Source organism: Megalops cyprinoides, chromosome 3 (assembly GCF_013368585.1).
Source record: "Megalops cyprinoides isolate fMegCyp1 chromosome 3, fMegCyp1.pri, whole genome shotgun sequence".
NCBI lineage: Eukaryota > Metazoa > Chordata > Actinopteri > Elopiformes > Megalopidae > Megalops > Megalops cyprinoides.
In genome coordinates, this window is record NC_050585.1 from 45,787,710 (window position 1) to 45,813,477 (window position 25,768).

General features: G+C 45.0%; 1 protein-coding gene across 2 annotated transcripts in view; it reads right to left on the reverse strand.

The window, feature by feature from the left end:
• Nucleotides 1–1,967: 1,967 nt before the first annotated feature.
• larp1 (La ribonucleoprotein 1, translational regulator) overlaps nucleotides 1,968–25,768 on the reverse strand; it is a 31,537-nt gene continuing 7,736 nt past the window's right edge. The window contains exons 2-20 of one of the 2 annotated variants that reach the window (XM_036523075.1): nucleotides 17,442–17,503; nucleotides 17,066–17,131; nucleotides 15,687–15,767; nucleotides 13,462–13,609; nucleotides 12,318–12,452; nucleotides 11,386–11,538; nucleotides 10,126–10,288; nucleotides 9,778–9,922; nucleotides 9,007–9,181; nucleotides 8,313–8,470; nucleotides 7,368–7,754; nucleotides 6,175–6,298; nucleotides 5,497–5,702; nucleotides 5,178–5,284; nucleotides 4,657–4,814; nucleotides 3,969–4,113; nucleotides 3,152–3,261; nucleotides 2,935–3,062; nucleotides 1,968–2,525 (exon numbers count right to left, since the gene is read on the reverse strand). In XM_036523075.1, the coding sequence (XP_036378968.1) occupies nucleotides 2,328–2,525; nucleotides 2,935–3,062; nucleotides 3,152–3,261; nucleotides 3,969–4,113; nucleotides 4,657–4,814; nucleotides 5,178–5,284; nucleotides 5,497–5,702; nucleotides 6,175–6,298; nucleotides 7,368–7,754; nucleotides 8,313–8,470; nucleotides 9,007–9,181; nucleotides 9,778–9,922; nucleotides 10,126–10,288; nucleotides 11,386–11,538; nucleotides 12,318–12,452; nucleotides 13,462–13,609; nucleotides 15,687–15,767; nucleotides 17,066–17,131; nucleotides 17,442–17,503 (2,849 nt within the window). In that variant the 3' untranslated portion in view covers nucleotides 1,968–2,327. The remainder of the gene's footprint in view (nucleotides 2,526–2,934; nucleotides 3,063–3,151; nucleotides 3,262–3,968; nucleotides 4,114–4,656; nucleotides 4,815–5,177; nucleotides 5,285–5,496; nucleotides 5,703–6,174; nucleotides 6,299–7,367; nucleotides 7,755–8,312; nucleotides 8,471–9,006; nucleotides 9,182–9,777; nucleotides 9,923–10,125; nucleotides 10,289–11,385; nucleotides 11,539–12,317; nucleotides 12,453–13,461; nucleotides 13,610–15,686; nucleotides 15,768–17,065; nucleotides 17,132–17,441; nucleotides 17,504–25,768) is intronic. The other variant, XM_036523076.1, reaches the window with a different exon arrangement.

Consider the following 25,768-nt stretch of genomic DNA (forward strand, 5'->3'; position numbering starts at 1 on the left):
TATGAGTCCTACAGCCTCCTTATTTAAGCCACAGCTCCCATGAGTTATGCCCACAAAAAGAAGAAAACAGAAAAAAAGATAAAAATGAGACTGAAATTTCCTGCTTGATGTTGAACACTTTCACCATGATGGTAAATAAAAATGAATCATGAAGACAATTGGAAGCTTAACAGAGGAACCGCTACTGAATCACATGCTTCTGCCAAGATCAATTTCGCAGCTAGCAGAAAGGGCATACATACACCTGTAACCTTAATGTGCCAAATCACAGATGCTGTACCAATCAAGGATCTTCAATTATTGAAGTTCAATACTGAGTATTTCCTATAAACAAAAGATGGGGGAGTCTTATCAGGAGGTTTGACTTTGGCTCAAAACGCATGTGATGGAAAGTTTGAATTGCTGTTAAGTGAACACTCCATTGCTTCACTATGGCATGCAATTTGTAAACAAAATTAATCTTTAAAATCTTGCAAGAACTATACTTTAACCTTGACTTTCTAAAAAAGATCATTTTTGTTTTAATGCCAGTTGACTCCTTAATGTCAATTTTCCCTTTATTTGTACTACGTTCCCACTTCTGAAAGTCCACAGAGGTGTCAACTAATTTGTATGCAACACTGACATACCAATCTCCATAGCAGAGCTAGAACACAGCAAATTAAACTTAAAAAGCATTAAAAGATTATTATAAGAGACCATTTCCTTAAAAAAAGAAGGTAAAGTACGTACACATGTAAGGCGAATATATAATCTGTTCTATAAACAATAAAAGTAGTAGCTGGGAGGTGTAATTTCTCTATCAGTTGAATTCACATTTGAATTAATGGTCATCAAAACCTCTGATCTAACTGATATTGTTAGTATTCGGATAGGATAAGGATTGATTTATCCTTGCCATTTGTTTTGTAGATCACACTGTGGTTCATTGGATTACTGCCGGGCAAATGAAAACCATACAAGCTGTCAGCTGGGATAAGAGGCCCCACTTGTGGGGATATATTTGGGGGGGGGGGGGGGGGGGGGGGTACCTGTGTCCAATATGGGGGGGACAGTGTCTTTCCATTGACTGTGCGAGGAAGGGGGGAGGGGCTGGGAAGAATTCTCAGGAAGCGTATGCCTAGAATTGTGTTCTGCATTTTTTTCCTTTTTTTGTTTTAAACTCATGCATTTCACGATGCGTCCATGTGCACAGTGGGGGGGAGGAGGTGCCCGCGAGCCAATCCAAGCACGGGCAGCCGCCCGCCGTCACCGCGGGATACGACCTCCACGCCGCCATCCCCTCGCCGGTTCTGCCCAGAGCACCCGCAGCATTAAGGTGTACTGTGATAACCTTTGATTTTCTTTTTCTTTTTTCAAGTATTTGGAATTGGTGATTCCTGTCCTTCTGGAGTTTAAATGACAATGAAGGTATGCATACTGTCCTCCCTGCAGGAGGAGAGGGTAAGGGGGGGGGCCAGGCGCGCTCCCCCACAAAGCTTCAGCACAAAAAAGCCACAAACTGCAAACACGCCAAGGGGTTAACGTGAGGCTCTGTAACAGACCAAATGACATTTGGAAGACAATAGAAGGATGAGTAAAACCTGCTGGGGGGGGGGGGGGGGGGGTGTCATTAAGCTTCCACTGGATCGTGACTGATGTTGCATATTGTAATTGAAATGCTGTACAATCAACATTAAGGGTGGCGGGCACAAACGAAGCAAAAAAAAAACCATTAAAATAAGGCAACTTTCAAAGATCCTGCTCATCACGAGGGATTGTTACGAGTCAAAAGTTTTTTTTCCTCTTTTGGTTTTTGATTTTTTTTTTCATATCATTTTTCTTTTTTTAATCTTCCTTAATCCAGCCCCAAAACCAGTCAAGTCAATTGTACTTTCAAAGCATGAGTCTCCAATTCACCTCTCCACAAAAAAAAAAAAAAACTGAAGAAAGGAATCACACATCCTCGAGCCAACGTCACAATGTCAGATGGAAAGGGGGTCCAAAGAAAGAAAGGGCCACAGGATTTGCAAACAGCCACTTGAGTGGAGGCAAACCACATCCATCAAAAGAATAAAATAAAAAGGTTCGCACAAGATAAAAAGAAAACAAGCACATAACACTTCTTCATCCTTTCAGTAGTCTTTCTGTCTTCTCTCTCTTCAAGATAAAATGTCGCCGTTTGATAAAAAAAAAAAAAAAAGTCTTAAAAAAAGGAAGAGCGTTGATTCTCAATCGTGAGCCATTCATTAGTAAAGCCTTCTCGTCATGCTTGTGTTAACGTTTGGACCCCCTGTGGCAAAAAATAAAACGGACATTAAATTAAAAGGTGGCAAGTCGGGCCAGGGTTACTTGAGTGGCTTAGTGTCTGATGCTGCGCCTCTCTGGCTCTGGTTTTTGGCATCATCTCTGGGGGCCCCCTGCGGGGGCTGGACAGGGCTGGGACCTGACTGGCTGACAGGTCGGCTGGAGGGCTGGGAGGGGTGGCGACGGCGGCCCTCTCCGCTCGAGGGGTGTCTCTTCCGGCCTCCCTCCTCCATTGGCGGCTGCAAAGACAGGGGGGGGGTTCAGTATTGAGCAACGCGCACCCTTTGACACACAACCGACTGATGTGCAAACACTGCAGCAGGCCAGCGGAGGGAAGGGTGACAAACATTCAAGGATACACCTTTATATTTCGACCCTTTATCAGCCTGCCCTTTATCAGCAAACAGGCACCTGACTTTAATGATCAAAATCCTCAACTACAATGCCATTGCGAATAGCACGGTTATCTTAAGCACCAAAATACCACTGTGTCCACATATGAGGACTATCACTGTTCGTATGCAGCAAACAACTGGAGAAAACGATGGGAGACAGGATCAAAGAAACACTCTGGGATTGGATATGTGGACAGAAACCAGTCTGTTAATGTGGATTTTTACATATTTGGTCTAGCAGTCTTGTACTTACGTCGACTCTGAAGTCCTCAAGGCGTTTAAACTTGCTTAAGTACTCCTGTAGTTTAGGGTCAATGTCCATGTTTTTAGCTTTGGAATATTTAAGAAATGCCCAAAACTTTTCCAGTCCATACAGCTGCCCTGCAAAGACAAGACAAGGGAAAGGTCAGCAGAGAGAACACACATGATGTAGCCTCTGTGGTAAGTTATCTGCTGGACAGAAGGCTCACCAGCTTCATAATCCTTTATGGTCTCTTCCTGGAAGTCTTTGAATATGTCAGGCCTGAATTTCCTCTCCAGACCGTAGCTGTAATACCTGAAAAGGCACTCCAGACCATACCTACGAGACAAAGTGCAAACCATGTAAACACACAGCAATGGTCATCAGAGCTCTGTGGACCTCTGTGGAACACCAAATGCCACTTTGCCAAATTAAAAGAGGCTGAAAGCTAAGATACATAGGGAATTCCTATAATCTGTTAAAAATCTTAAGTTTACAGTGCATTTTTTCCCTAAAATCTATGTGTGTATCCACTGGGTGATGTGCAATCATTTATTGAATGCATTTTACAGTGTATCTTGCAAAGCTCGCTCACCCAGTGTTAAAATCAAAACAAAAAATACAAACAACTGTGATATATTTGTATGTATTCATTAGCAACTGTGCTAATGATCACCAGTGTAAGTGCAATTAGTTTCTTGCCAGATAACGATGCAGCTCTCATTATTTTGATACAAATTTTCAAATATGGGATTAGTGACTGTGCTTTGGATGCTAAAGGAAGCTTTTTCCAGTCGATGTGAAATTTCATGTCTTTGTTTTGAAAGCTGCTCTTTAATGAATCCCTAAGGATATAAATTTTAGGTTTAACTTGGGGAAGAGGGACTTACGGGACACCAATGTACAAAAGTTACGAGTCTCTGGATAAGAGCCTTCACCGTAGTATTATTAAGGTCTATTTGAGCGCGTGTGTTCAGGTCAAAACGGTCACCCAATCACTTTGAGGACCCCAGAGAGGAGAGCTCGAGCACTGGGAATGTATTTACCGGTAACCTTCTTTGCCGTCCTCCACCACCAGCTGTCTGAACTCCTCGTACATCTTCCTGTTGAAGTGATCCCTCAGGAAGAAGGACCAGAAGCGGAAGAGCGTGTTCATCTCCTGAGACTGGCCGATACCCAACCGCTTGCGTTCTGCGGGAAAAGACCATGAGGAAAAAGGGAGATCAGACAACCGCCGGAGTGACTTCTTGCGTATACCGAGGAACACAACTGTTGTGGGAGGCAGTGTAGCATAGTGGTTAAGGAGCAGGGCTCATAAGAGAAAGGTTGCTGGTTCAATTCCCCGCTGGGGCACTGCTGCTACACCCTTGGGCAAGGTACTTAACCAACAATTGCCTCAGTAAATATCCAGTTGTATAAATGGATAACATTTTAAAAAAAAAAAAAAAAAAAAAAAAAAACAGAAACTATAACCGATGTAAGTCGCTCTGGATAACAGCGTCTGCAAAAGGCCTATAATGTAATGTAATGTAGTTGTGAAATCGGCGTAGGAGACACACACATCTGGCTCGGAGAGCAGATCGGCGACGCAAGAACGCAGAGGAAGCCTTCAACTTGAATGGATACGCTTACGTTCTATTGTGCTGTTCAGTCGCTCTGGATAAGAGTGTCTGCGAAATGAATGTATTGTAATGAAGCGTCATTTGTTCGTTCAGTCAGGCGGCGCCCACGTACCATTCAGGCAGCGTCGTCGGTACTTGTGGTAAACATGTTGCGTGAACCCGTTCTCCTTCAGCAGCTCGTGTGAGGGGTGCTGGAATTTGGGGAGGGACTGGGGCGTGCAGCCGTAGTTCCCCAGGGCTGGGGTGCCTTCGGAGGGGCTGGCGTTGGAGCTGGAGAGAAAGAGCAGCGAGAGATAAAGACATGAAACGGAGAAGAAGATTTCCCTGCCGCTTCCGTGCACCGCTTTCATTAAGGGGATTACAGATTTTACTCTTAAGAATGAGGTTGTTAATACAGAAGTCAAACGAAAAATTCAGAGGATGATGGCAGGAACTTGCCAGAAGCAGTATAACATTTCTACTCTTTTAAGGATTGGGCTGTTCCATTTTAAGCAGCTTGTCTCAATATTCTGATGCCCCCTTTACACAGCCTGTTAGCACTCTGATGTACTATAAGTCGGGCAGTCTTTGCAAGTGTAGAAGGGGGATTGGTCATGCAGTTGGGAGGGAGACAGGCCCGGTGGCCGTTCTCACCTAACGGAGGCTGTGCGGGACCGGTGCTCCCGGGAGTCCATCACCCAGCCCACATGGCACTCCATGGGGGGGTTGGAACTGTGGCGGGTCTTCCTCTTTCGCGGGGTCTGGGGGAGAGAAGGCAGTCAGTGAAGGAAACCCAGCAGGCTGAATGGACCCAACCACTTCTGACCGGATCCGACCGGATCAGACCGGATTCCAACTGTACCCACACACACACACACACACACACACACACAAACACACACACACACGCACGCACGCACGCACGCACGCACGCACGCACGCACGCACGCACGCACGCACAGCGGCAGCTTACCTTGGCATCGACAGGTCGGCCCTCCTTCACCACGGGGTAGAAGCGAGGCGTCTGCGAGGGGTCCTTTAGCCGTGGGGTGCGGGGCGTACGTGGGGTGCGGGCACTGCGGTAGTTAGGCGAGTCAGGCACGGTCGTGGGGAGGGAGCGGGCTATCGTAGAAGGTTCCGGGGCGCCGAACAGTTTGTTCGCCAGGGCGTCTGTGGGGACTGAGAGGGGGGGGAAGGAGAGGAAATTAGTTTCATGTAGGTTTGTTTGGGTAACTTCAAATATACCAGAACCTCACATATCCAAAACTCAAAGTTATGAATGCCTCAAATGGGTATGAAACCAGAATTACACAATCATTATACAAAAAAAATTCAAAGTGACAACTAAATGTAAAGAAACAATGTCAATGGAACCAAATGTTGAAATAATAACTAGATAGCAGGACAGTATAACAGAAATAATAACTAGAAAGCAGGACAGGATAACAGCCACTGTTTCTGATATTAAAAAGGACCAGAATCTCAGGGGTTCTACCGTATACAGATGCAAATATCTATGCCTGTGCTACATTTTGTTTCTTTCCATGTGCTGTCTGAATGGGGTTTGATTTGAGGTGACACTGGCTGTGTAGTCACTGCAGTTCTTCTTTCAGTGAGAAAGCGGTACACCCAGGAGGGGGAGTGTGCTTACTCTGCTGGGGGCGAGGGGGGCCGGGAGGAACCTCCTGATTGGGGTCCACGGGGGGCTCGGGGGTCAGGCAGTCAAACTGCTCTCGGCTGATCAGGTGCACTTTCTTGAAGTTCTCCACTTCTTGCTGCAAGACAAAAGCGGGGAAAAAACATTCAACTACGTGACCAACATTTCATAAGGCTACGCAAAGTTAACCTTAAGAAACATTAAGTGAACTTCTACAAAAAAAAATCAAATACAGGCGTATACTTCCTTTTACGAAAACCAAATATTCCATTCTCTTATTCTACAAATAAAACCAACATGTAAACATGAGTATTTCAAAGTTGAAGTTATTAGTTCTAATCACAACATTTGATCCTCATTTTACTCAAGTGCTGAGAAAAAAATATACTGAGAGAAAATGAAACATGTGGACACAACTAACAACAACTACGAGTCAGAAACACGAGCCACTGTATAAACCACAACACAAGAAACCTATGGAAACCCAAAGTTAAAACTGATGTCAATGACATTAGATTCTCTCCTGATTAAAAAACCCTTCTTTTAAACCAAGGGAGTATCAACAGTATCAACATCCACACACGACAGTACCTAACCCTCAAATGTAGTATCTACGCAACATTACAATTTTCATTTCAATTCAAATCCCACACACATACAATGAACTTTAAGATTTACCTTTGAAGCTATTTAATAAAATCAGCCTACCTCTGATCTTTGGAGAGACATTTTTCCCCCTCAAAAAAAACCTGTCCACGAACCCTTAGGCCGAGACTCCCGAAAGGGGGATTTATTTATAAACAGGCCTGGAGCCACATAACACTGCCGGGCTCACTGGATGCAGCACGTGAACCGCCACAAAGAGAGACGCCACAATGGGAGTGCCGACAACAAACGCTGCCGTAGAGGACCATTCTCTGTCCTGGCAGATCCAGAAACAGCCGTCAAAGAACACATTTCAGCTAGCCTTAGGACAAAAAAAAAAAGCCCCAGCAAGAATAGCCACACGACTGGAACCTGTCAGAACTACCTACTTAAGTCACGAAACCGAAACAGGCACCAAAGCGGAACGTTTGAGAAAGAAACGCAACCAGCGCAAAGCGGGAGTCGTTTACCACGGAGCATTTGCTCGCCTGCCTTGTTGGATTCCGTTGAGTTCGATTGGGAGGGTTTCTGGGGCGGCTCACCTTGATAGTGGCGTACTCCGGCTCGTAGGTGTCGTCCCACAGGTCCTGCTCGTAGTAGTAGAGGCCGTCGTTGATGACCTTGACCAGCTCGCTGGTCAGCTTGGAGCGGGAGATGTGCTGGCCGGTGCGGTCGCCACCCGGGTGCTTGCGGAGATAAGGCGGTGTCTGGGTGACGATGAGGATCTTGTTGACGTCGCGGTCGTCGATCTCGCAGTCCGAGTCCTCGTCCGACCAGTCGGTGAAGGTGTTCCGCCGGCCGTCCATCTGCTCCATCTCCTCGTCGAACATGAAGTCCAGCTCCTCGGGCTCGTCCTGCTCGTCGCGGGGGGCAGGGCCGGGCTGCTGCGTGGGCGACCGGGCCTCCTCCACCTTCAGCACCGAGGTGGCCTGTCGGAGCACACACACACACCGTTACACAGCAGCCCCCCTTGGAGAGATTGGGGGGGGGGGGGCATTTACACAGTAAGGAGCTAGGAGCTACAGTGAGGTGGTGTCAGAGCTGCAGTTAGATGGACTAGTAGTAGTGTTGGTGCTAGAAGAATACATTACACTACATTCATTTAGATTCATTTATTGGGAAGGGCAGTGTGGTGTAGCATTAAGGAGTAGGGCTCATAATAATTTATCATAATCATAATAAATCATAATAATAAAGGCTGCAGGTTTAATTCCCCACTGGGGCACTGCTGCTGTACCCTTGGGCAAGATACTTAACCCAGAATTGCCTCAGGAAATATCCAGCTGTACAAATGGGTAACATGTAAAAACTAACCTATGTAAGTCGCTCTGGGTAAGAGTGTCTGCTAAATGGTAATAATGTAATGTAATTTAGCAGGCGTTCTTATCCAGAGCTACTTATACTGGAAATCAGTATAAATTCAGGCTGGTTTATTTCTAGTTTACGACACGGACAGAGCACAACGGTATATGTTAACGGAGACTTGCCTTCGGTCTGGCCGGTGAGGGGCGGGGCCTCTTCTTGACCTCGATCCAGGACTCGGAATCCAGGTCGGGGAGGCTGGCGGAGAGTCCCTTGGGCAAGGTCTTCAGGTTGCTGACGTCCTCGCTCTTGGGCTGCGCGGGGCTAGGCGCTCTTGGAGTATCTGGGACAGACTCCGCCCGTTAGACAACTGCACGCCCGAGCTTCCACGGACAGACTGGTCCAGCTCTGCACCCCTCCCCCTCCAAATTTCACTGCCGCTATGACTGTTAGCCACACTGACTGCAGCAGGGATCCATGTCCCAGTTAGCCATACTCAGTGCTAGACTGACCGGTGTAGAAAGGGACATTTCTCCATCAGCCACACTCAAGTCCTTCAGCGCTCAGTGTGAGTGGTGTTCTGTTAGTTACATTTATCACCACTCTGAGCAGTGTGAACGGTACATTCCCTGGTTAACTGCACTCAAAGCTTCAACGCTCAGTGTGACTGGCACCTTCCCCTCGGTTAGCCTGACGCAGCAATGAACTACGTTGAACCTCTGTCTGTCTGCTATCGCAGCTCACTGTTCTATCAGTCTGAATGCTTGATCCCCCTTCAAGTCCAACTCTGTTGTTCAGTTTAAACAGCATCTCTGTCCCTGCCAGCCCAAACCACACGCTACACTGATCAGAGAGACTGAAGGCAGTTTCAAAGCTCACCTGTCTGCTTTTCATACGCTTGTCTGGGCACAAACTCGGGGCAGTTGATGAGCTGGGAGAAATCTGTCTGGGAGTGGTCTGGGGCCGTGAGGCCGGGCAGCGGCCACTTCTCCGGCTCCACCTTCCGCCGGATCTTCAGGTCGATGACCTCCACCTCTTTACTGTCCTTCAGCGCCTGCAAATTGCAATCGGTTTCCATCACACCTCCGAAATGCCAACGTTTGCATGCCAATTGCGTCCAATGCAAACAAACAATCTCCATTTTTACTCTACTTTCAATGGTGAAAATGTGTTAAATAATGATCTTCCATTCTGCTTATGCGGCATTATGTCTGTGGAAGTGTACCTCTGGGTTATATGTAATTACACATGTGGAGGTTTACCTCAGGGGTATGCGTTAGCATTGTATTTGGAATAGTACAGGCCCTACGCCGCGCATATTGCCTTGCACTTACATGTTGATTTAGGCACGCACTTGCAATCTCAGTGCTGTTTGGCAACGACGCTTGCTCATTTGTGGCTAGTGGCGCTCTGTCTGTGCAACTTTTCATGCCACTTTCTTAGACGGACTTTGTAAGCCGCTCTTACCGAGAGTACCTGCTAAGTGACCAGTAGAATGCAATATAAAATACGAAAAGGGAAAAAAAAAAATGAGACCAAGAGCCTGACCAAATAAAAAAAAAAATAAAGAATCCACGAGATGACACAAGCATGAGGTCGCTGTCAGCCATGCTCAGCTTGGCACTGGATGAGGTGCAGAGCAACACTGACCTCCAGTATCAGGTTAATGTCAGTCGTCAGGGCCTGCACGCGGTGGAAGCTGGCGATCAAGGCCACGGGCAAAAAGCCCTCCTGGTCCATCTTCCTGCGCAGGAAAAAGTCCCTCTCCAGGTTGTCAACACTGAAGTAATACTCACTGCGTACAGAAAGGGAGATATGCATCAAAATTCACAGGACACATACGCATATATATATCTACACACCATATATAAACACGACAGCAATCCATACAGGGGTGCTGTTGCTCTGCTGCTGTTTCTGCTGATAGCCCTTTGACCCTTGAGCCTTGACCTCAAGTGGTCAAAAGGGCCGGGGGGCGAACAGCATGCTCGTACTCACATCTGTCTCTTGATATAGTCCTTGAGCAGGTCCTGGTCCACAGAGTACAGGTCATTGCTGCTCATGTTGTCGTAGTAGTATGTCACAGTGTTGTTGAACTTCTGACCATAGGCCCCGTCCTTGCCGTCGTAGGCCTTGTAGCCATAGTGGTAGTCAAAGTGCCCTGAGAGAGGAAACCGAATTAATCATTACACGCTCGTCAAACATGACACAGTATAATACTCTGCAATTAAAGGGCACTGGCACTTTTTGCGACACAGCTGCTGGAATTGCGTGCCTGCCAATTTGGAGGGGGCTTAAAAGCAAGCAAATATGTGTGTAAAGTTCATCGGTGAGGCTTTAAATATCACGTTCCCAGAGAGCACATTCTGATGCCCGGGAGGGGGGGAAGGGCGGGGGCTGCGGCCACATGTTCTTTTAAGCAGAGAGCCAGCCGTATTAAGAGACACTGCAAGGAGAAAAACAGGCCGCGATCATAATGGACAAGCTGTGCTTCTCTCTGGTCCTCTCCCCTCCTTCTCCCTCTCCCCCTCCCCTCCAGTGAAGCAGGCCACTGTTTTTCCCTCCAGAGTGGGACCCCGGCCAGCGAGCGCAGACTCCCTGCCAAAACCAACAAGCCTCGGACACAACCTCCTCCTCCGACGGGCAGCTGGGGGGGGATCTGAGCCCCGCTTCACGCGAACCCCGCTCCTGTTGTTATTAAATCGCTGTGTTTGTACTGTATCAGCGGCAGGGGGGTGGGATTTAGGACCCCTTGGGAGAAAAGCTCTCGCAATCCCCCTTCTCGTGAGCATACCACTGCAGAGCCACACCAAGGGCTTAGTCTGGAGGGGATTTGCAAGGGGGGGGGGGGGGGGGGGGGGGGGGGCAGGATGGTCAGGATGTTATATTACTTTACATTATTGTCATTTAGCAGAAGCTCTTACCCAGCGCGTTTCCATAGGTTCCAGTTTTTACATGTTATCCATTTGTACAGCAGGATATTTACTGAGGCAATTCTGGGGTAAGTACCTTGCCCAAGGGTATAGCAGCAGTGCCCCAGTGGGAAACTGAACCTGCAACCTTTCGGTTAAGAGCCCTGCTCCTTACTACTATGCTACACTGCCACCCCGCACAGAGGCAGCGCACACACACCACCACAGGAAGAAGAAACAGTATGGGTTATACGAATGAAGAAAGGAGTGCCTGGTACAAAGTGCTGATTCTACACATTAGCGCACAGCATGCTGGGAATTTTTTTCCCCCCCGTTGGCCACGTACCTCTGCTGCCTCCCCTCCCCCGCCCCCGGCCTCTCCCCCTGCCCCGGCCGCGACCTCTGAACCCGCCGCGGAAGGGGGCGCCCTCGCTCTTCACGCTGGAGACCTCGTCGTGGTCGTCCCGCCACTCCCGTTCGTGCTTCCCGCTGTGCCAGTCTGCAAACACGGCGCACACACACACACGGCACAACAATCAGTCGCCAGCACCATCACCACCGCGCTCGGCGAGTTAGCGCAATGCCCAGCTCACAGCGCCCACTCTGTGGCTCACTGAGGCAGAGGCTGTCTGATCTGCACCTACATGCTCCACAAAGCGGATCTTACTCATTTCACTCAGCTGCACTGGGATAAAGTTTCAGTAATTTCACCTGAACGTGTGTCTCTTATGCACATTGTGTTTTTATACATTACATTATCGGCATCTAGCAGATGCTCTTATCCAGAGCGGCTTATGTCTGTTAGTTTTGTTTAACAATGTTATCCATTTATACAGCTGTATACAGCTTATAGGCAATCGTGGGTTAAGTACCTTGCCCAAGGTTATGGCAGCAACACCCCCGCAGGGAATTGAACCAGCAACCTTTTGGGTACGAGTCCTGCTCCTTAACCACTACGGTACACTGCTGCTCTTTATATATTGTACATATATGCAAACATTTTTACATTTCATACATTTATACTTTTCATATACATACAGGTGGTGCTTTCATACACAGCATTTGGGTTTTTGGGTACCCTCATCCACGTTCGTTGTGGCACAACTGGAGGAAAACCCAACTTCCCCTAGAATAAAGGCCTATTGGATTCATCTGCACCAGGCCTCTCTCTGTGAGGTCATCCTTCTTTCCCGTAACCTACTTCCATTTTCTATTTAACTCCCTCCCAGTTGTCACATGGCCTGAAGTGTGTAGGAACAGGACCCCCCCTCCACCCACCTCTCAGCTCGTTCCTGCTGTTTGGGGGCATTCGAGGGGGGTCGTTTTGGCGGGTGTTGTTCCTGGAGGCCGAACGCTCCCTGGGGCCCTCAGACTTCACTTCAATCATCAGGGGGACCCACTTGTGCTTGTTTCCTAAAAACGACAGGGAAACACTGGTGTCAGGTTTCACAGCCTTTCCGCCTCACTTTTTGTACTTTCCAAGACAGAGAGAGAGAGAGAGGGAGAGAGAGAGAGAGAGAGAGAGAGAGAGAGAGAGAGCGAGAGAGACACACACACACGCACACACAGACAGACAGACAGACACAGGAAAATCACAAAAATAAGCTCTTATCTTAATTTCATGTGATATGTTTAACCTGTTTTTTTTTCTTCAACACAATGAAGAAGGCCATAAGGAAACGCTTAACAGGATGACTAAATACCACCAGATTTTTACTGCAGCCAATCCAAGTATAACGCTATGGTGTTATTTTAAGAGCGTCTTGTAATTCCTGAGTCGGCCTGCTGGCTGTCTCAGTAGGCTTTTGGTGGAGGGATGTGGGCTGGTGTTGGAAAAAACAGCCAGCTAAGAATGACGTGGCCTTGCCGCGATAGGCAGGCTGAGGAGAGAGAGAGGAGGGCAGAGCGTAGAGCGCGGCAGCGGAAGTCTCTCTCTTGCCGAACGCAAATCGACTGTGAAGGTCGGAAAATACTCCTCGCCCGTGTGAAATTCAAACACTTTTTTTCCCTCTTCTTTCTTCCTCTGCCAAAATACTTTGCGGCCTACTCCTGCTCTTGTTTTGTTGTTGCTGAAAGGATGTATGGGCCAGATCAGGCCGAAGCTTTTAAAAGGTCAAACGAGGCCATAATGTATGTAAAACGAGGATGCAAATTTTTCGAAGAGCGGAGGCTCTGTGGTTGCCATGTGGGGAAGGAAGCCTTCCACGTGAGGAGTTGTGGGGCCAGAGGATGGCCATTTGAACAGCCAGAGGTCACGCAGTTAGTCTGTCCAAACATTAACTTGACACAGACCCCTGTTCCCCTTCCAGCTGTTCATTTACTCACGTAGCCACGTTTTTAAGGCTCAGACTTTCACATACAGTGAAGGTGGTAGCTTTTATAAGCTGCGCTAGGCTGACTCGGCACCAAGCGAAAGACCCACCTTTCTTCTTCTGTCCGTTCTTCTGAGAGTCCTCGTCCCCGTTCTTCTCCTCTCCGGAGTCGTCCGACTTCGCCTTCTGGTTCTCCTTGCTCTCCTCACTCTCCCTCTTCTCTTTCGACTCTTTTTTGACGATCGCTTTCTTGGGTGCCTGGAGCGTTTCGACAGAGAATGGACATTAAAGTGGATAGAGGTTTGGCTGAGATCACTTGTAAGGCTGGCCTCCAAGTAACCCCCCCACACCTGAATACCATATTAACCACTGGGCAGACAGACACAGGAAAGAGCGTTATTCGTCATTTCAACAAGTCCCATGATGCAGTGTTCTAGATCATTACTGAAAATTCTGAATTCAAGTGTTTTGTTTTGTGAAATGCAATCAGTCGATGCTCATTTCAGGTTAACGTGAAATGAAGTGGAACTGAACGTTACAGGGTTGGGCTGATACCCAAGTTCTCATTACCATGCCACTATGGGAAACACTGACGCACCGTATTACCCACATGGATGAAACAAGCCTCATATATCCGGTGACAAAGAATACTCATGTGTGAATTGTCAACATGCAGGTCTTGCATGTTACCCTTTACAAACTTTGCTACTGGGATATCTTAACTCCAAACGATATTTGAACTCGCTGTACAATTTGCTTTAATATGAGCTTTCTTCACTAATCAAAAATTTATTACTTGCATCAATACAAAATGAAGCACACAAAACCTGCTGCAGTACATATCAGTCAAAACAGACTGCAAGCAATGGATCTGATTTAGTGTTTTCAGTTGATTTTTGCAGTGGCAGTATTACGGATGATTCGTGAGCAATTTCAATTTTAAGCGTTAATTTAAACATTGCAGGTAATATCCGAAAAGCATCAAATGTTTTCACCGATGTACCCAATGGCTTTCTTTAGTGTAGCAAGCTACAGATTTTTGACCACAGACATCGCACACAGTGCACAGTGTCAGCAAAGGCAAAGGAATCCTCACACTTCCCCTCCATGCTAAAAAAAAAAGTGACAGTTAGGGTCACAGTTAAAAAGGCACCCTTTTTTTCCCCAAACAAACAGAAGCGAGTTTTGTCGCTTCATTACCACAAATAATCTTTCGATACCCTGCTTCGCGGTTTACTGCCTCAGTAGTCACCTCACTGTTCAATAAAAAAACTTCGTAACACTAGCAAATCATCTTGTTGAACAATTAGCATGCTCAACGCACGAATTTATATCAAAGTAAATATGTCTTCCAGATAGTCCACAACACAAGAAATCGCAATATCGGCCCAACCCTAGTAACATGGGATGTTTGCTTTCCAAGTGAAAAAGTGCTCAGTTTTTACTTCAATGGCCATTCATTTGCAATCTTCATACTTAACAGGGAGGTCTTAATCAGCACATTAAAGAAATAGAGTTGGTTGTGTTGCGTGTAGATGTGGATCCAGCACTCTGAGGCTGGACAGGCTCCAGAGGGGGGCTGCAACTGCTAGGGACAAACGTCAGGTCTTGTGTGTTTGGGCAGAAACGTGAAACACAAGCTCTGAATAATAGACGCCGTGTCACTTCCTAGCACTGCTGTGTCTTTTAACAAAACTGAAATTCTTTTAATTATACCCTGATGTATAGTACATATGGGCATTTTTTTTTGGGGGGGGGGGGGGGGGGGGGATTAAAACCAAACACTAGAGTTTAACTTGAGAGACAGGTTTGAAATTATACTTCTTTTTCTCTAAAATTTCAACTGCATTAGAAGTGCAGAACAGAGAAACAACTAAAAATCCATTAGATCACTCCATGCAAAACACCATGCGGGCCAGTATGCAATTGTTCTGAATGAAAGGTGCACTACACATTTAATTTCTCTTCTTTGGTTAGGACATGATTAAGAAATCCACACAAGCTATTAATAGTTGTAGCCTGATATTCTGCAACTACTGCATGATACATATATACACACACAGACACACAACTCTATTCCTACTTTAAACAAATGCAGTCACACTTCAAGCCAGCAACTATGCAATGTTTCTGGCTGTGCACACAGCTCCGATTAAATGAACCCAATTAATGATTAATACAACCTGATAACGTCTATTTCTCGCCCCCGATCACAGGAGCCGGAATGTAACATAATGCACTTTGTTCCCTTTGAAGTGAATCAACATTATCTACATGTGCGGGGTGCTGTGGTTAACGGCCCTGATCCAAAGTGTCCCAGGGACTGCGGACTTACTGGGGATCTCCGACTGGGGCCTACTTCTCTGACCTGCCTGATCAGCATGTTGCATGACCCAGTCCGAGTCACAGACTGAATCTATGTAGAAGGGACAGAAGTGGACTTTTCAGACAAAACACAATGCCTGTATCGTGGTTTTAAATACTAATAATTATTATTACTATTATTAAAAGCATTTTCTGCCAAAATGTGGCACATAGAAAACACAGGGCTGTCACATATGTAAATAAAGCTTGATGCATTATCAAACCAAAAAGCTACTTTTCTTTCTTAACCTGTTTGTTTAACTCCATTTTCTCTTAAAGTGTGAAAACCATACCTCCACCACCTCAAACGCGCTGCCCTTTTGTGAATGTGTACGTGTGTGCGTGGGGAGGCAGGAGAGAGACGCCGTCACTTTAAGGAGACGTCACGTGACTCCCCCTCGGCAGGGGTGCCTCGCAGTGACCAATTAAAGTGCTGCAGCTGGGTCAAGGTGTGGCGTGTATGGCCAGGCGACCCCTCGGACCCTCCGCCCCCTCTGAAAGCGAGCGCCTGCCTCCTCACTAAAATAGCAGCATGGATGCAGGAGCTAGTGTTGTGGGAATCCCTAAAAGGACATCCCTTGTATAGAGATCCAGCTCCGGTTATTCCTGGCTGTGTCATGACCTATATTTTGTGGAGAGCCTGGCAAAAAGAACCCCCGTCCCCTTTCTAAAAAAGGTGGTTACCGGGGTCAGTCTTGAACCCCGACTGAATATCACACAGAAATATCACGCAGGAATAGCCTTTGGGTGACTGTTACGAAACTGGTCTGAAAACGAATAGCTTTCGCTCCCCACCCCTCAAACCTAGCCGAAACCGACACTTCCATTAATGCAGAAAGTGGCCTCTCAGGTGGGTTTCACCTGTCAAAAAAAGACCTTGCGTGTGTTTAGCCAGTGGAGAGAGATGGGTTTATAAGACAAAGAGGGAGTTTCTCCTGCCTGTGTGCCCTCTGTAATTACCCCCCACCACAGAGTCTCATGTGCTGCTATTCACAGGGGGGGAATTATGTGCCCACGTTTGACTTATAATGATTACTCTCGCTCTACGCCGCGGCAGTGTTGCTCTTTCAATTGTGCAGCCCACCTGCGGTTTCGACCAATGAGATGATCGGTTTTCACTGCTGACTGACTTAGCTCCAAACACAATGCAACCCTCAAACCACTTGGAATCTGAATTCAGTGATATTTCTGCCAGGAGCCCCCTGTGTATATGGAGGACTGCTTTGCACTTCACAGCCTAAGGTTGCATTTGTTACACAATGGTGTGTACGTGGAACAGGAAACTGACAGTTATTTGCAGAGGTGGAACACAAAGACTCCCTTGCGTCTCCTCTTGGCTCGCCAACTTACCTGCATGTCTTTTGTTGCAATCTCCCCTGGTGTCGGCCAGTTGTTGGCATCGCCAAAATCCCCAACCTGAGAGTGTCGAAAGGACTGAGATCAATTAACAGCTTCGAGGCACATTTCAATTAACTATGAGCATCAATCTCCAAATACAAAGCCACTGCTACAGCTGCAGCTTATGAAGGTGAACTGTTTGCACCTGACTTCTTAACTCTGAGATATGGCTGACTTTGATGCTTAGCTGGATTTCATTGTGCCCTTTCCAGGAACCATAATTCCATACCAGGAAGTTGCCGCGAGACACACAGACCGGCATTGCCCGGGTGTGAGATTACTGAACTTCGCCGCTGCACACGGCACTGTTATGGGGGGGGGGGCATACCTTTCCTCCTCTCCTCGGCCGGGGGTTGCCCGCTCTCACCACCTTGGCTGGCACTGGTTGTTCTGGAGGGAGAGAAAAACACAGATGGTGCATCTTCAGTCACATCCATTTAGGTTAATCTCCACAAGATACCTTTACCGGGGGGGGTGCAGAGAGGCAAGGCTTTAATTGAGTTTGAGTTTTAAACAGCAAAAATTCATGAGTCATGGTTGACCTCCACGAGGAGCATTTTATGCGGGATTTTCTCAAAACAGACAAAATCAAGGTTCTCAGACTCACTGATGAGAAACAATGTGATTAGTTACTCATGGCTATAAAAGCCAAGATATTCATCTTCACAGAAACTCAAACGTACGATTCCCAGAAAATTGCCACTGGGATGACAAAGCAAAAAAAAAAAAACAAAAACAACTGAGGTAGATTCTAGGCAGGCTCTTAGCACTCCAACTCTTCGTAAATCTACTTACACACAATTCTGCCTCAGACAAAACCAACCAAACAAACAGGGTCACTTATAAAACTGAAAAAGACAAAGTAACAACCATTCTATTTCTGCTCAGTTATAAAACTGGAGCAGAGTCACCAGCAAACGTCACTGAATCCCTCCAAGATTATGATGTCAAATGCTTTGCAAAGGCCTAAACTCAAGGATGTGGAATTAAAAGGAGTAATGAAAATGTAGGTTACAATGCCTTCTCTTGTATTTCGCAACTTACGCGTGTGTGTGTGTGTGTGTGTGTGTGTGTGTGTGTTGAGGGGTAAGGGGGGGGGGGGGGGGGGGGGGGGTCTGTACCTAGCCAGTAAGAAACTAGTTGAAGAAATTCCAAAATTTCATCATAAGTACTATCTGGCCAGTTCATGTCCTTTCCATCTGACATCTTTCAGAGATGAGGGGCAACTTTCCCAGCTTGTCTTCACAGGCATGTAGCGATGTGCACCAACACTCGATACAGTTCATAATTAATTCAGTAGCTAGATAGGTTAACCGAAGTGACGTGAAATAGAATCTGGAGTATTGAGATGGGCTAACAGCTGAAACCGGAAGTCACACAGGCGTAATGAATGCAAAGCCAACACAAAGTTTAAGAAACTTACAGGCCAACACAGCAATGGCACTTTAATGATAAGGCTCTATTCAATGTGTTTAAAAATGTGTTAAAAATTAAAAACCACCTGTGAGATTATGAATAAACAGAACCAAAGTGTGACCTTTTCAAAGATGTCATCTAATGTAGCTATTTCAGAAAATCATAATAAAAAAGCCTTTTCTATAGGGCGTTCTTAGGATGCCAGTATGAGTATTAAAAAAAAAAAAAAAAAAAATCTGCCCGAGGTTCTACAAAACTACTCACGAATGGACTCCATATAGTCTTCAAAACATAAGCCTTCGAAAAAAATTTGCTCCTAATGTGTGCTTTACAGAAATTTAATTTTAACTGAGTTCCATAACTATGACAGGTGGATGCTAGGGGCTCATAGCTGGTACTCACAGGCAGCTTCCCCATTGTATCCAATTAATCTTGCTGCATTGCTCCCAGAAAACTGCAGAAGTCGACGAAAGACTCCAAACTTGTGATCTCAACTGCAGGCATCGAGTGATACATGGAATGTAGACCATCAATCATTTTGAAACTCGGGTGTCTCTGGACTGGCAAGATACACACGTTTTTTTTCAAGCTGTGACTGCTTTACATTGAGGGAACAGCTGTAACAAAAAAGTTTAGTATTCTGCATTTTGAAATGAAAGGATACCAGCTGACCAAGATTAGAATGATGTGGATTGGCAGCCAAACGGACTTGCCAGTCTTTTCTTATGTACATTTTAGTACATTATGTTGTGGTCAGACCACATGAACGTGGGGGAAAAATGTGGAACCTTCACCTACCCCACTCCCCTCGAGCTAGGGATTGGTACCACTGCCTTTGTTACATTTGATTTTTGCAGGAGATAAAAGGAATTCAGACCACAGCCCTGAAAGGGCGTATGAAATAAAGGTAACAGGTAGCAGAGCTGGACAGGCGAAAGAGGCGAGATTGAAAAGATAGACCACAGGGTGTGTTCCAGGTGCGTCAATGGTGTTACAGCTTTGCCTGCTCCGCATGAAATCAATTCTAAAAGCCTATTTGACAAGCAATTCCACAAATATCTGCCAGCGGGTGTAAGTTACAGGTTGAAGTCTTGACCTTTTGTGCTGAGCTCAATTGCTACAGAGTTAAACGTCTGAAAGAAGTTAATTTTGACCCTTGACCTAAATTCTCCGGTCATAATTCTGGATTTCTGCTCCAGTCCTTGTTGTCATACACTGCCACCAACAATAAACTACATCAACAAATGTCATGTTGTGCGTGTTATCAGCTGAGGCACGGAAGAGACTTGAATGTGGGATATCGGGTAAATCTCGCAAGAGAGGCGATTTGAAGCTCCTTGGTATTCACCAGCTTGTGAGGGGTCTGTCACCCCATCAACGCTTACGCACTTCAGGACACAAGAAAATGTGATGAACAAGTAACATGTGTGAACATAAGTCTAAGAGGTTAGATGATTCCTTCTCGTAGATGTTCAAGTAATCCTATTTTGTAATGTAGGAAACATCACTTTTATATTACTTTGGCTGGCTCATAAAAGCTACAATTGCCAATTTAGCGGCAAGAAAAAAGCGTCAAAAATATCTGAAAGTCTCCTGACATAACATGTATAGATTATATGGTCAAATCAGAGCACATGTATGCTCTGCTCTATGATCCTTCTTTGTTGGAGCTTATTCTGAATGCTCTCTATCGGACAAAGACCTTGCTGGTCAAAACATTGTTTCACTTTCATGACACTCCACAGTGGGAGCACTGCAACAGTGTGCTGGCATTTTTTTTTTTGGTGATGGCATTTCTCACCACGCCCAGTACCCAGAAAATTCTTTGGATGTGCGATTACTACTTATGTTTGTTTTCTAAAAGCCGGCCTTTTCACAGCCATTACAGTGTATGCTGAAGGGGCAAGTGGGGCTGATAAGTTCTTCTTCTTAAGGATGTTAAACTAAAAATAGATAAATACCCATTAGGAAAAAGATGACACGATCAACAGGGATATAAAATCCGTCACTTTAGACTTCTGTGACTACTCTCGCGATGTCAAGTAAGGTAATTCTACTCAGATAACAAGAACATACAAACCCAAAGGTGGAATTTTTTACAGTTACTGTTATTTCATGCATCGTTATTACCTCTTCTCAAAAAAAAAAAAAAAAAAAAAAAAAAAAAAAAAAACACGATCCATAAATGAGTCTGTCCCTAGCCAACACAACCAGGTACACCTGTGTAGACATTTACCAGATACTGTTCAGGTGTTGTGAAATGTTCCCAAGTCAATAATGTATGATTTTAACATCAAGGTTGCTTTTCAACTCACAACAGTTCACAACAGAACTAAATCAGCGAGCTAAGCCTGAGGACGCTTTCATAATTACATACAGAGAGCATTTCTGAGTTGACCAAAATATTTGAAATGTGCTTTCTAAATTAGATAAAAAGAAATACTTGACTTCATTAACACACAAGAACTCTTTGATTTCTACTCCCACATCTATGTAGAAATTAGCAGCTTGTGGTGCTCAGTTTGGGGACATGAATTCATGAACCAGATTTCATGTACAGATAGGCTACTGACATTCACAGCGTGAAAATATGAATTGGCTGCTTCAGATGCAGTCACCTGAAATGACATGAAAACTTGATACTCTTCAAGAAGGATTGCCATTGTTGTCTGAAGCGGCCAGAAGGCTTCTTATGCATTTTCTAACGCTGAGTATAAACCTACTAGCTTGTGTTTTGCCACTGAGGCTGCTTGGTCAACATTCTATGTAGGATCTTGAGCAATTCAAAGAGAAATCATACATATCCTACATAATCATACAAAATTAGAGTCAATAAAATAAATCTTATGTTAGGACGCACACCCTCCAATTAATGACAGATTAACCACCATGGTTTATACCTACTACCGTGCTTTATTACTGTAAACACGAACACTGACAGAAGCACTCTTTCCCCCCACACGGACAATGACTTATGAGTCCGTATGAGATACGCTTGTTTTCTTTGGCACGTTAGATCCTTTCTAGGAGGCTGTAATTCCAGGCAGGAAAAACAGGACCTACAAACCTGCAGGAATCACAGGCAACTCACAGTACTACGGACTACGGATCTGTGTCTTAAATAACCGCAACTATACCAATTTGGCTAATTTAACGCTGAGGTCTATTAAATGCTAGGTCTAACTATTATTTTATTATAAAATATAAAACAAGTATTTTCTTTATAGAATCGCACATTACACTAACCCCAGTGCAACATCCTCTGCAGTTAAGCGGAGTGCTGATGTAGACACACCCTGCAGCCAATGGCTACTCTTCATACTACAAGTCCCATAAAAGGGCGGCAGGCACTATGCTGACATCATCAGAGTTAGTTGTAGCTGCCTGGTGAGTGGCTAGAGGGTGCTACTGAGGGGTGGGACAAGGGGACCCTGGCCGATGTAACCCACTCTACCTTGGGCATAACAAAGCCAACTGCTTCCTGCGGCTGAAGGCTCCTAGTCATAGCTGGCTAAAACACTGTCCAGTCTTGAAATGGCTATGTCGTCAGTTGAGGGGCTCAGCCTGTACTCAGAAGTCCCTTTACCAAGGGAGCCATTGGGGGGGTTCTGTAACATAACTGTGGTTAAATGTCTGAAGGCGGCCTTGTATATCATTGTTTTTTTTTCCTCAACTTACAAGATAATGTAGATGCAGACAAACAAAGAAAAACAGGAACTGACTGAATGAGATGTGCCAAAACAGTGTTTCTCTGATTTCTTCGCAGATGCCTACCAAGACAGAAACATGATCGACTGTGAAGAGAAGATAAAACCACTTTACAATATGACCTGTATTGCCATACTGTAACCATGACACAATCCAATTCTTGATAAAATGACAAATTTTTCACTTGATCAGACTTGACATTGTTGATGAACATTTCACATGATTATTCCAGTCTACGGAACTATGGAACCAAATAATTGCAAAGCTTCTCTCTGGGATTCCTTGTATGATTTGTATCAAGTATTTCCAGACCTATGATTTAAATTTAGCTGCAGGACGTTCGATCTCTGCTCCTGCTTGGCTTGCCTTTTTTCTAAATTTGTCTGTGCACGCAGGCAGTCACGTAACTCGGAGCTCATTTTCAATGAACATGCAAAGCATACAGTAAAAGGAAGGTTTGTGAGGTTTTATTCTGTTTTATTCAGCCATGTATTCTGACATCCAGAGTATTATCTAAAATCTTAAGAGCCTCACATAAAAAAAAAAACAGACAGATCATGACCAACCCCTTTGAAATCCTAAAAATTATATATAAAGTCACCATAGACTGTCACATCCCTAATGCGCGGATGAAAATATTAAGGTGGTTTGGTGGGGATGTGTGCCCTGGAGTTACACTGAGTATTTCAGAACATTTTAATAGGCTGGTACCACTGACCAGCAGGCACATCCCTATGGCACACAAACCACTGCTAAGTCCTGAAGTGATGACACACTGGAAGTCCCCGGTTTCAGGCCCGAATCAGTGCCAGGTTTAGTCATGATACACTTTCTTGGGGATTTTTTTAAACAGTAGCATGTAGACGAGTCTTAAAATGGGACAAATCAACCCACACAACCAAACTAATGGGCATTTCCAAGTCAAAACCTGGCTCGCAGTGAATAAATGCCGGATTAGCGGTCAGTTTGCGGCTGAACGACGGAAAGAAATGGTAATCGAAGAAGGAAATATCAAATGAGGAATAGGACTGTCAAATGAGGAGAAAGAATGCAAAATTTAGAAGTGGATAAAGCAATGTCAAACCATTTCTTTTCCTATTCAAAATTTCCTTTTTTGCACAATGACATTTCTTTCCCTTTGCACATCTAAATTGTGGGACATCAATCTAAACCCCCTTAATTTCAGCAAATATGATGAATGCAGGTGATTGGTTGGAGATGAGTGGAGGATCAGGTCCAAAATATACCAATTTATTCTACTCAGAATTAAAACGCTAGCATCAACATGTTTGTTTTAATTAATGCAAATTATGTTTTCTCCCCCCAAATTGGAACCAAAAGGAATGCCCTTTTAACAATTCTACAGATAGCTGATGTATCAGTTCTGACCAACCAATGAAATCAAAGCCCTGAAAGCACATTTAATGACTTCTGTATCAGGATGACACCTGTTGAAAATCAGTGACACAGAATACTGGTATTTAATTATTTTTATCTACAATCTTCCTCACCCTTCCTCATCTGCAGTATGATTTTGCCAATTTCATTCTTTCAGTTAAGAGATGATTAAGCATACCTTTATCTCCGTAGCATCAGAAGCATGCTAGTATCTCCATAGCAGGATGTGCCCTACTGAATTTATAAGTATGATGATGCAGCTACCGCAAACTGACAAACCTTTTCTCAGGTCACTGGACTAGGAACATCTTGAGGTCTTGCCGCTGTAATACGGTGAAATGTGAGAAGCAAGCTAGCTAACTTTAACAATCCTGCATATCAAAACTAGCTAGCTGACATGGTAGCTACACACCCTTACAAGACGTACAGACAAGTCTAAAAACCAAGTAGTTCTGTGATTTCTCATCTGTGAAACTTGTACGAGCTTGTCCTGTGAGCCATCAAATTACCTATTCGACAAGATAGCGTTCCTGCTAGCTTGATTTAAGGGACCGTTTCAGAAAGTGAAAAAAAAAAAAGGTTGTGACTTTCTATGTATTTTTGTAATGCAACAGCACAGCTGAAAGTCTTTCACAGTCAAACAGCCTAGACAATCCTACACAGACAGACATGTAACACATACAATAAAGCTGTAGTCTGAAGAAATGGTTTATTCTCAATATCAGTACGCCTTAATTCTCCCACATTTTAGTGAAATCCCAGATCCAGAATCACGTGTTCAGATAAATAGTGACCCACCCTGTCCAATCCCAATCCAGACTGTAAAGCTGTATTATTACCATTTGTGATCCCAATGGATGATCTTATCCATGTTAAGAAATCTCCTGTTAATCCAAACGCACACCCCTAATTACTGGTACAGGGATTGCCTCTAAATGTTTTGTAGTGGCAGCCAGCCACATGTGTGTGTCATTGTCTCTGTACAGCAAGAACAAATACACAAGATTCCAAAGGTCATCCAAATCAGTTTGTCGTTTCTAGCCAGTTGTTGCTCGTAGTCATCCGCAAGGCATTCCGGTGGCTTCATTCCTGCACTACACAGCATACCGTGCAAGACCTATTCAAAAAGGTCACGCGCCGTTACAACCGCACCGCAGCTTTTTCTTACATTTCCAGTAAGGTTAAATGACATTAACACTGTCAGAATTACATGATCAGAGCACTGACTTAGTACAGCTCCTGGTAATGAATATTACCCGTGCAGGTGCTTTGCATATGAACCACTGCATCACAGACGGAGGACAGGGCACTTCAGCAGGCAACGATGTAATGATGCAGTCAAGTTGCTTCACCCCCCTGTTCTGGGCTGGAGGTCTACACTTTGTTTGCTAAGAATTTACACCAGCTATCCCTCACCAAAGTGTTTCTCCTTCTACAGCAGGCCTCAGCTCATCCATTATTAAAGCTAGCTTCATCAAGGTAAATATACAAGATTACACCAGAGAATGGGCAATTCACTTGGACGAGAACTTTGATCATAAATTAAACCTGCTTTACACAGTAATATGCGTATGACGTCCTCGCATGTGCAGTTGTGTACTGAAGACACCACTCCTCTTATTTAGACAAAGATGCATGGGGCCTTCCTAACAGCCAGACTCTGGAGTGAACAGAGAGACATACAGAACCATAGTGAAAAAAGCTGCTTCTTCATGGACAGCCTTATGAACACTACAACACCACGATCAAGAAGGGGAACTTGGGCAGATAAATACGTGGTTTGTGCATGGAGAACATATCCTGGATTTAGTTCTGACTGCAGGCCAAAATTGACCAATAAAACAAATTAGGCCAAAATGGAGATGACCACACTTTTTCCAACACAATGACTTGCTGAAGGAGCAGCCCTTTTCAGTATGTTTCTAAAACCTATTATAACAATATACACATATTTTTTTCTGTACATGATTCTTGGGGTGTTTAAGGGTATCAGGGAGGTACCTGTGGAAAAAAGGAGCTTTTTGATAGGGTCTGGCATTACTCAGTTTTCTCCAATTGAAGGCTATGGCAAGTAGCAAAATCATCCTGCATCATCAACTTCAAGTGGGGGATTGTGCTCCAGGCTCTTAGAAC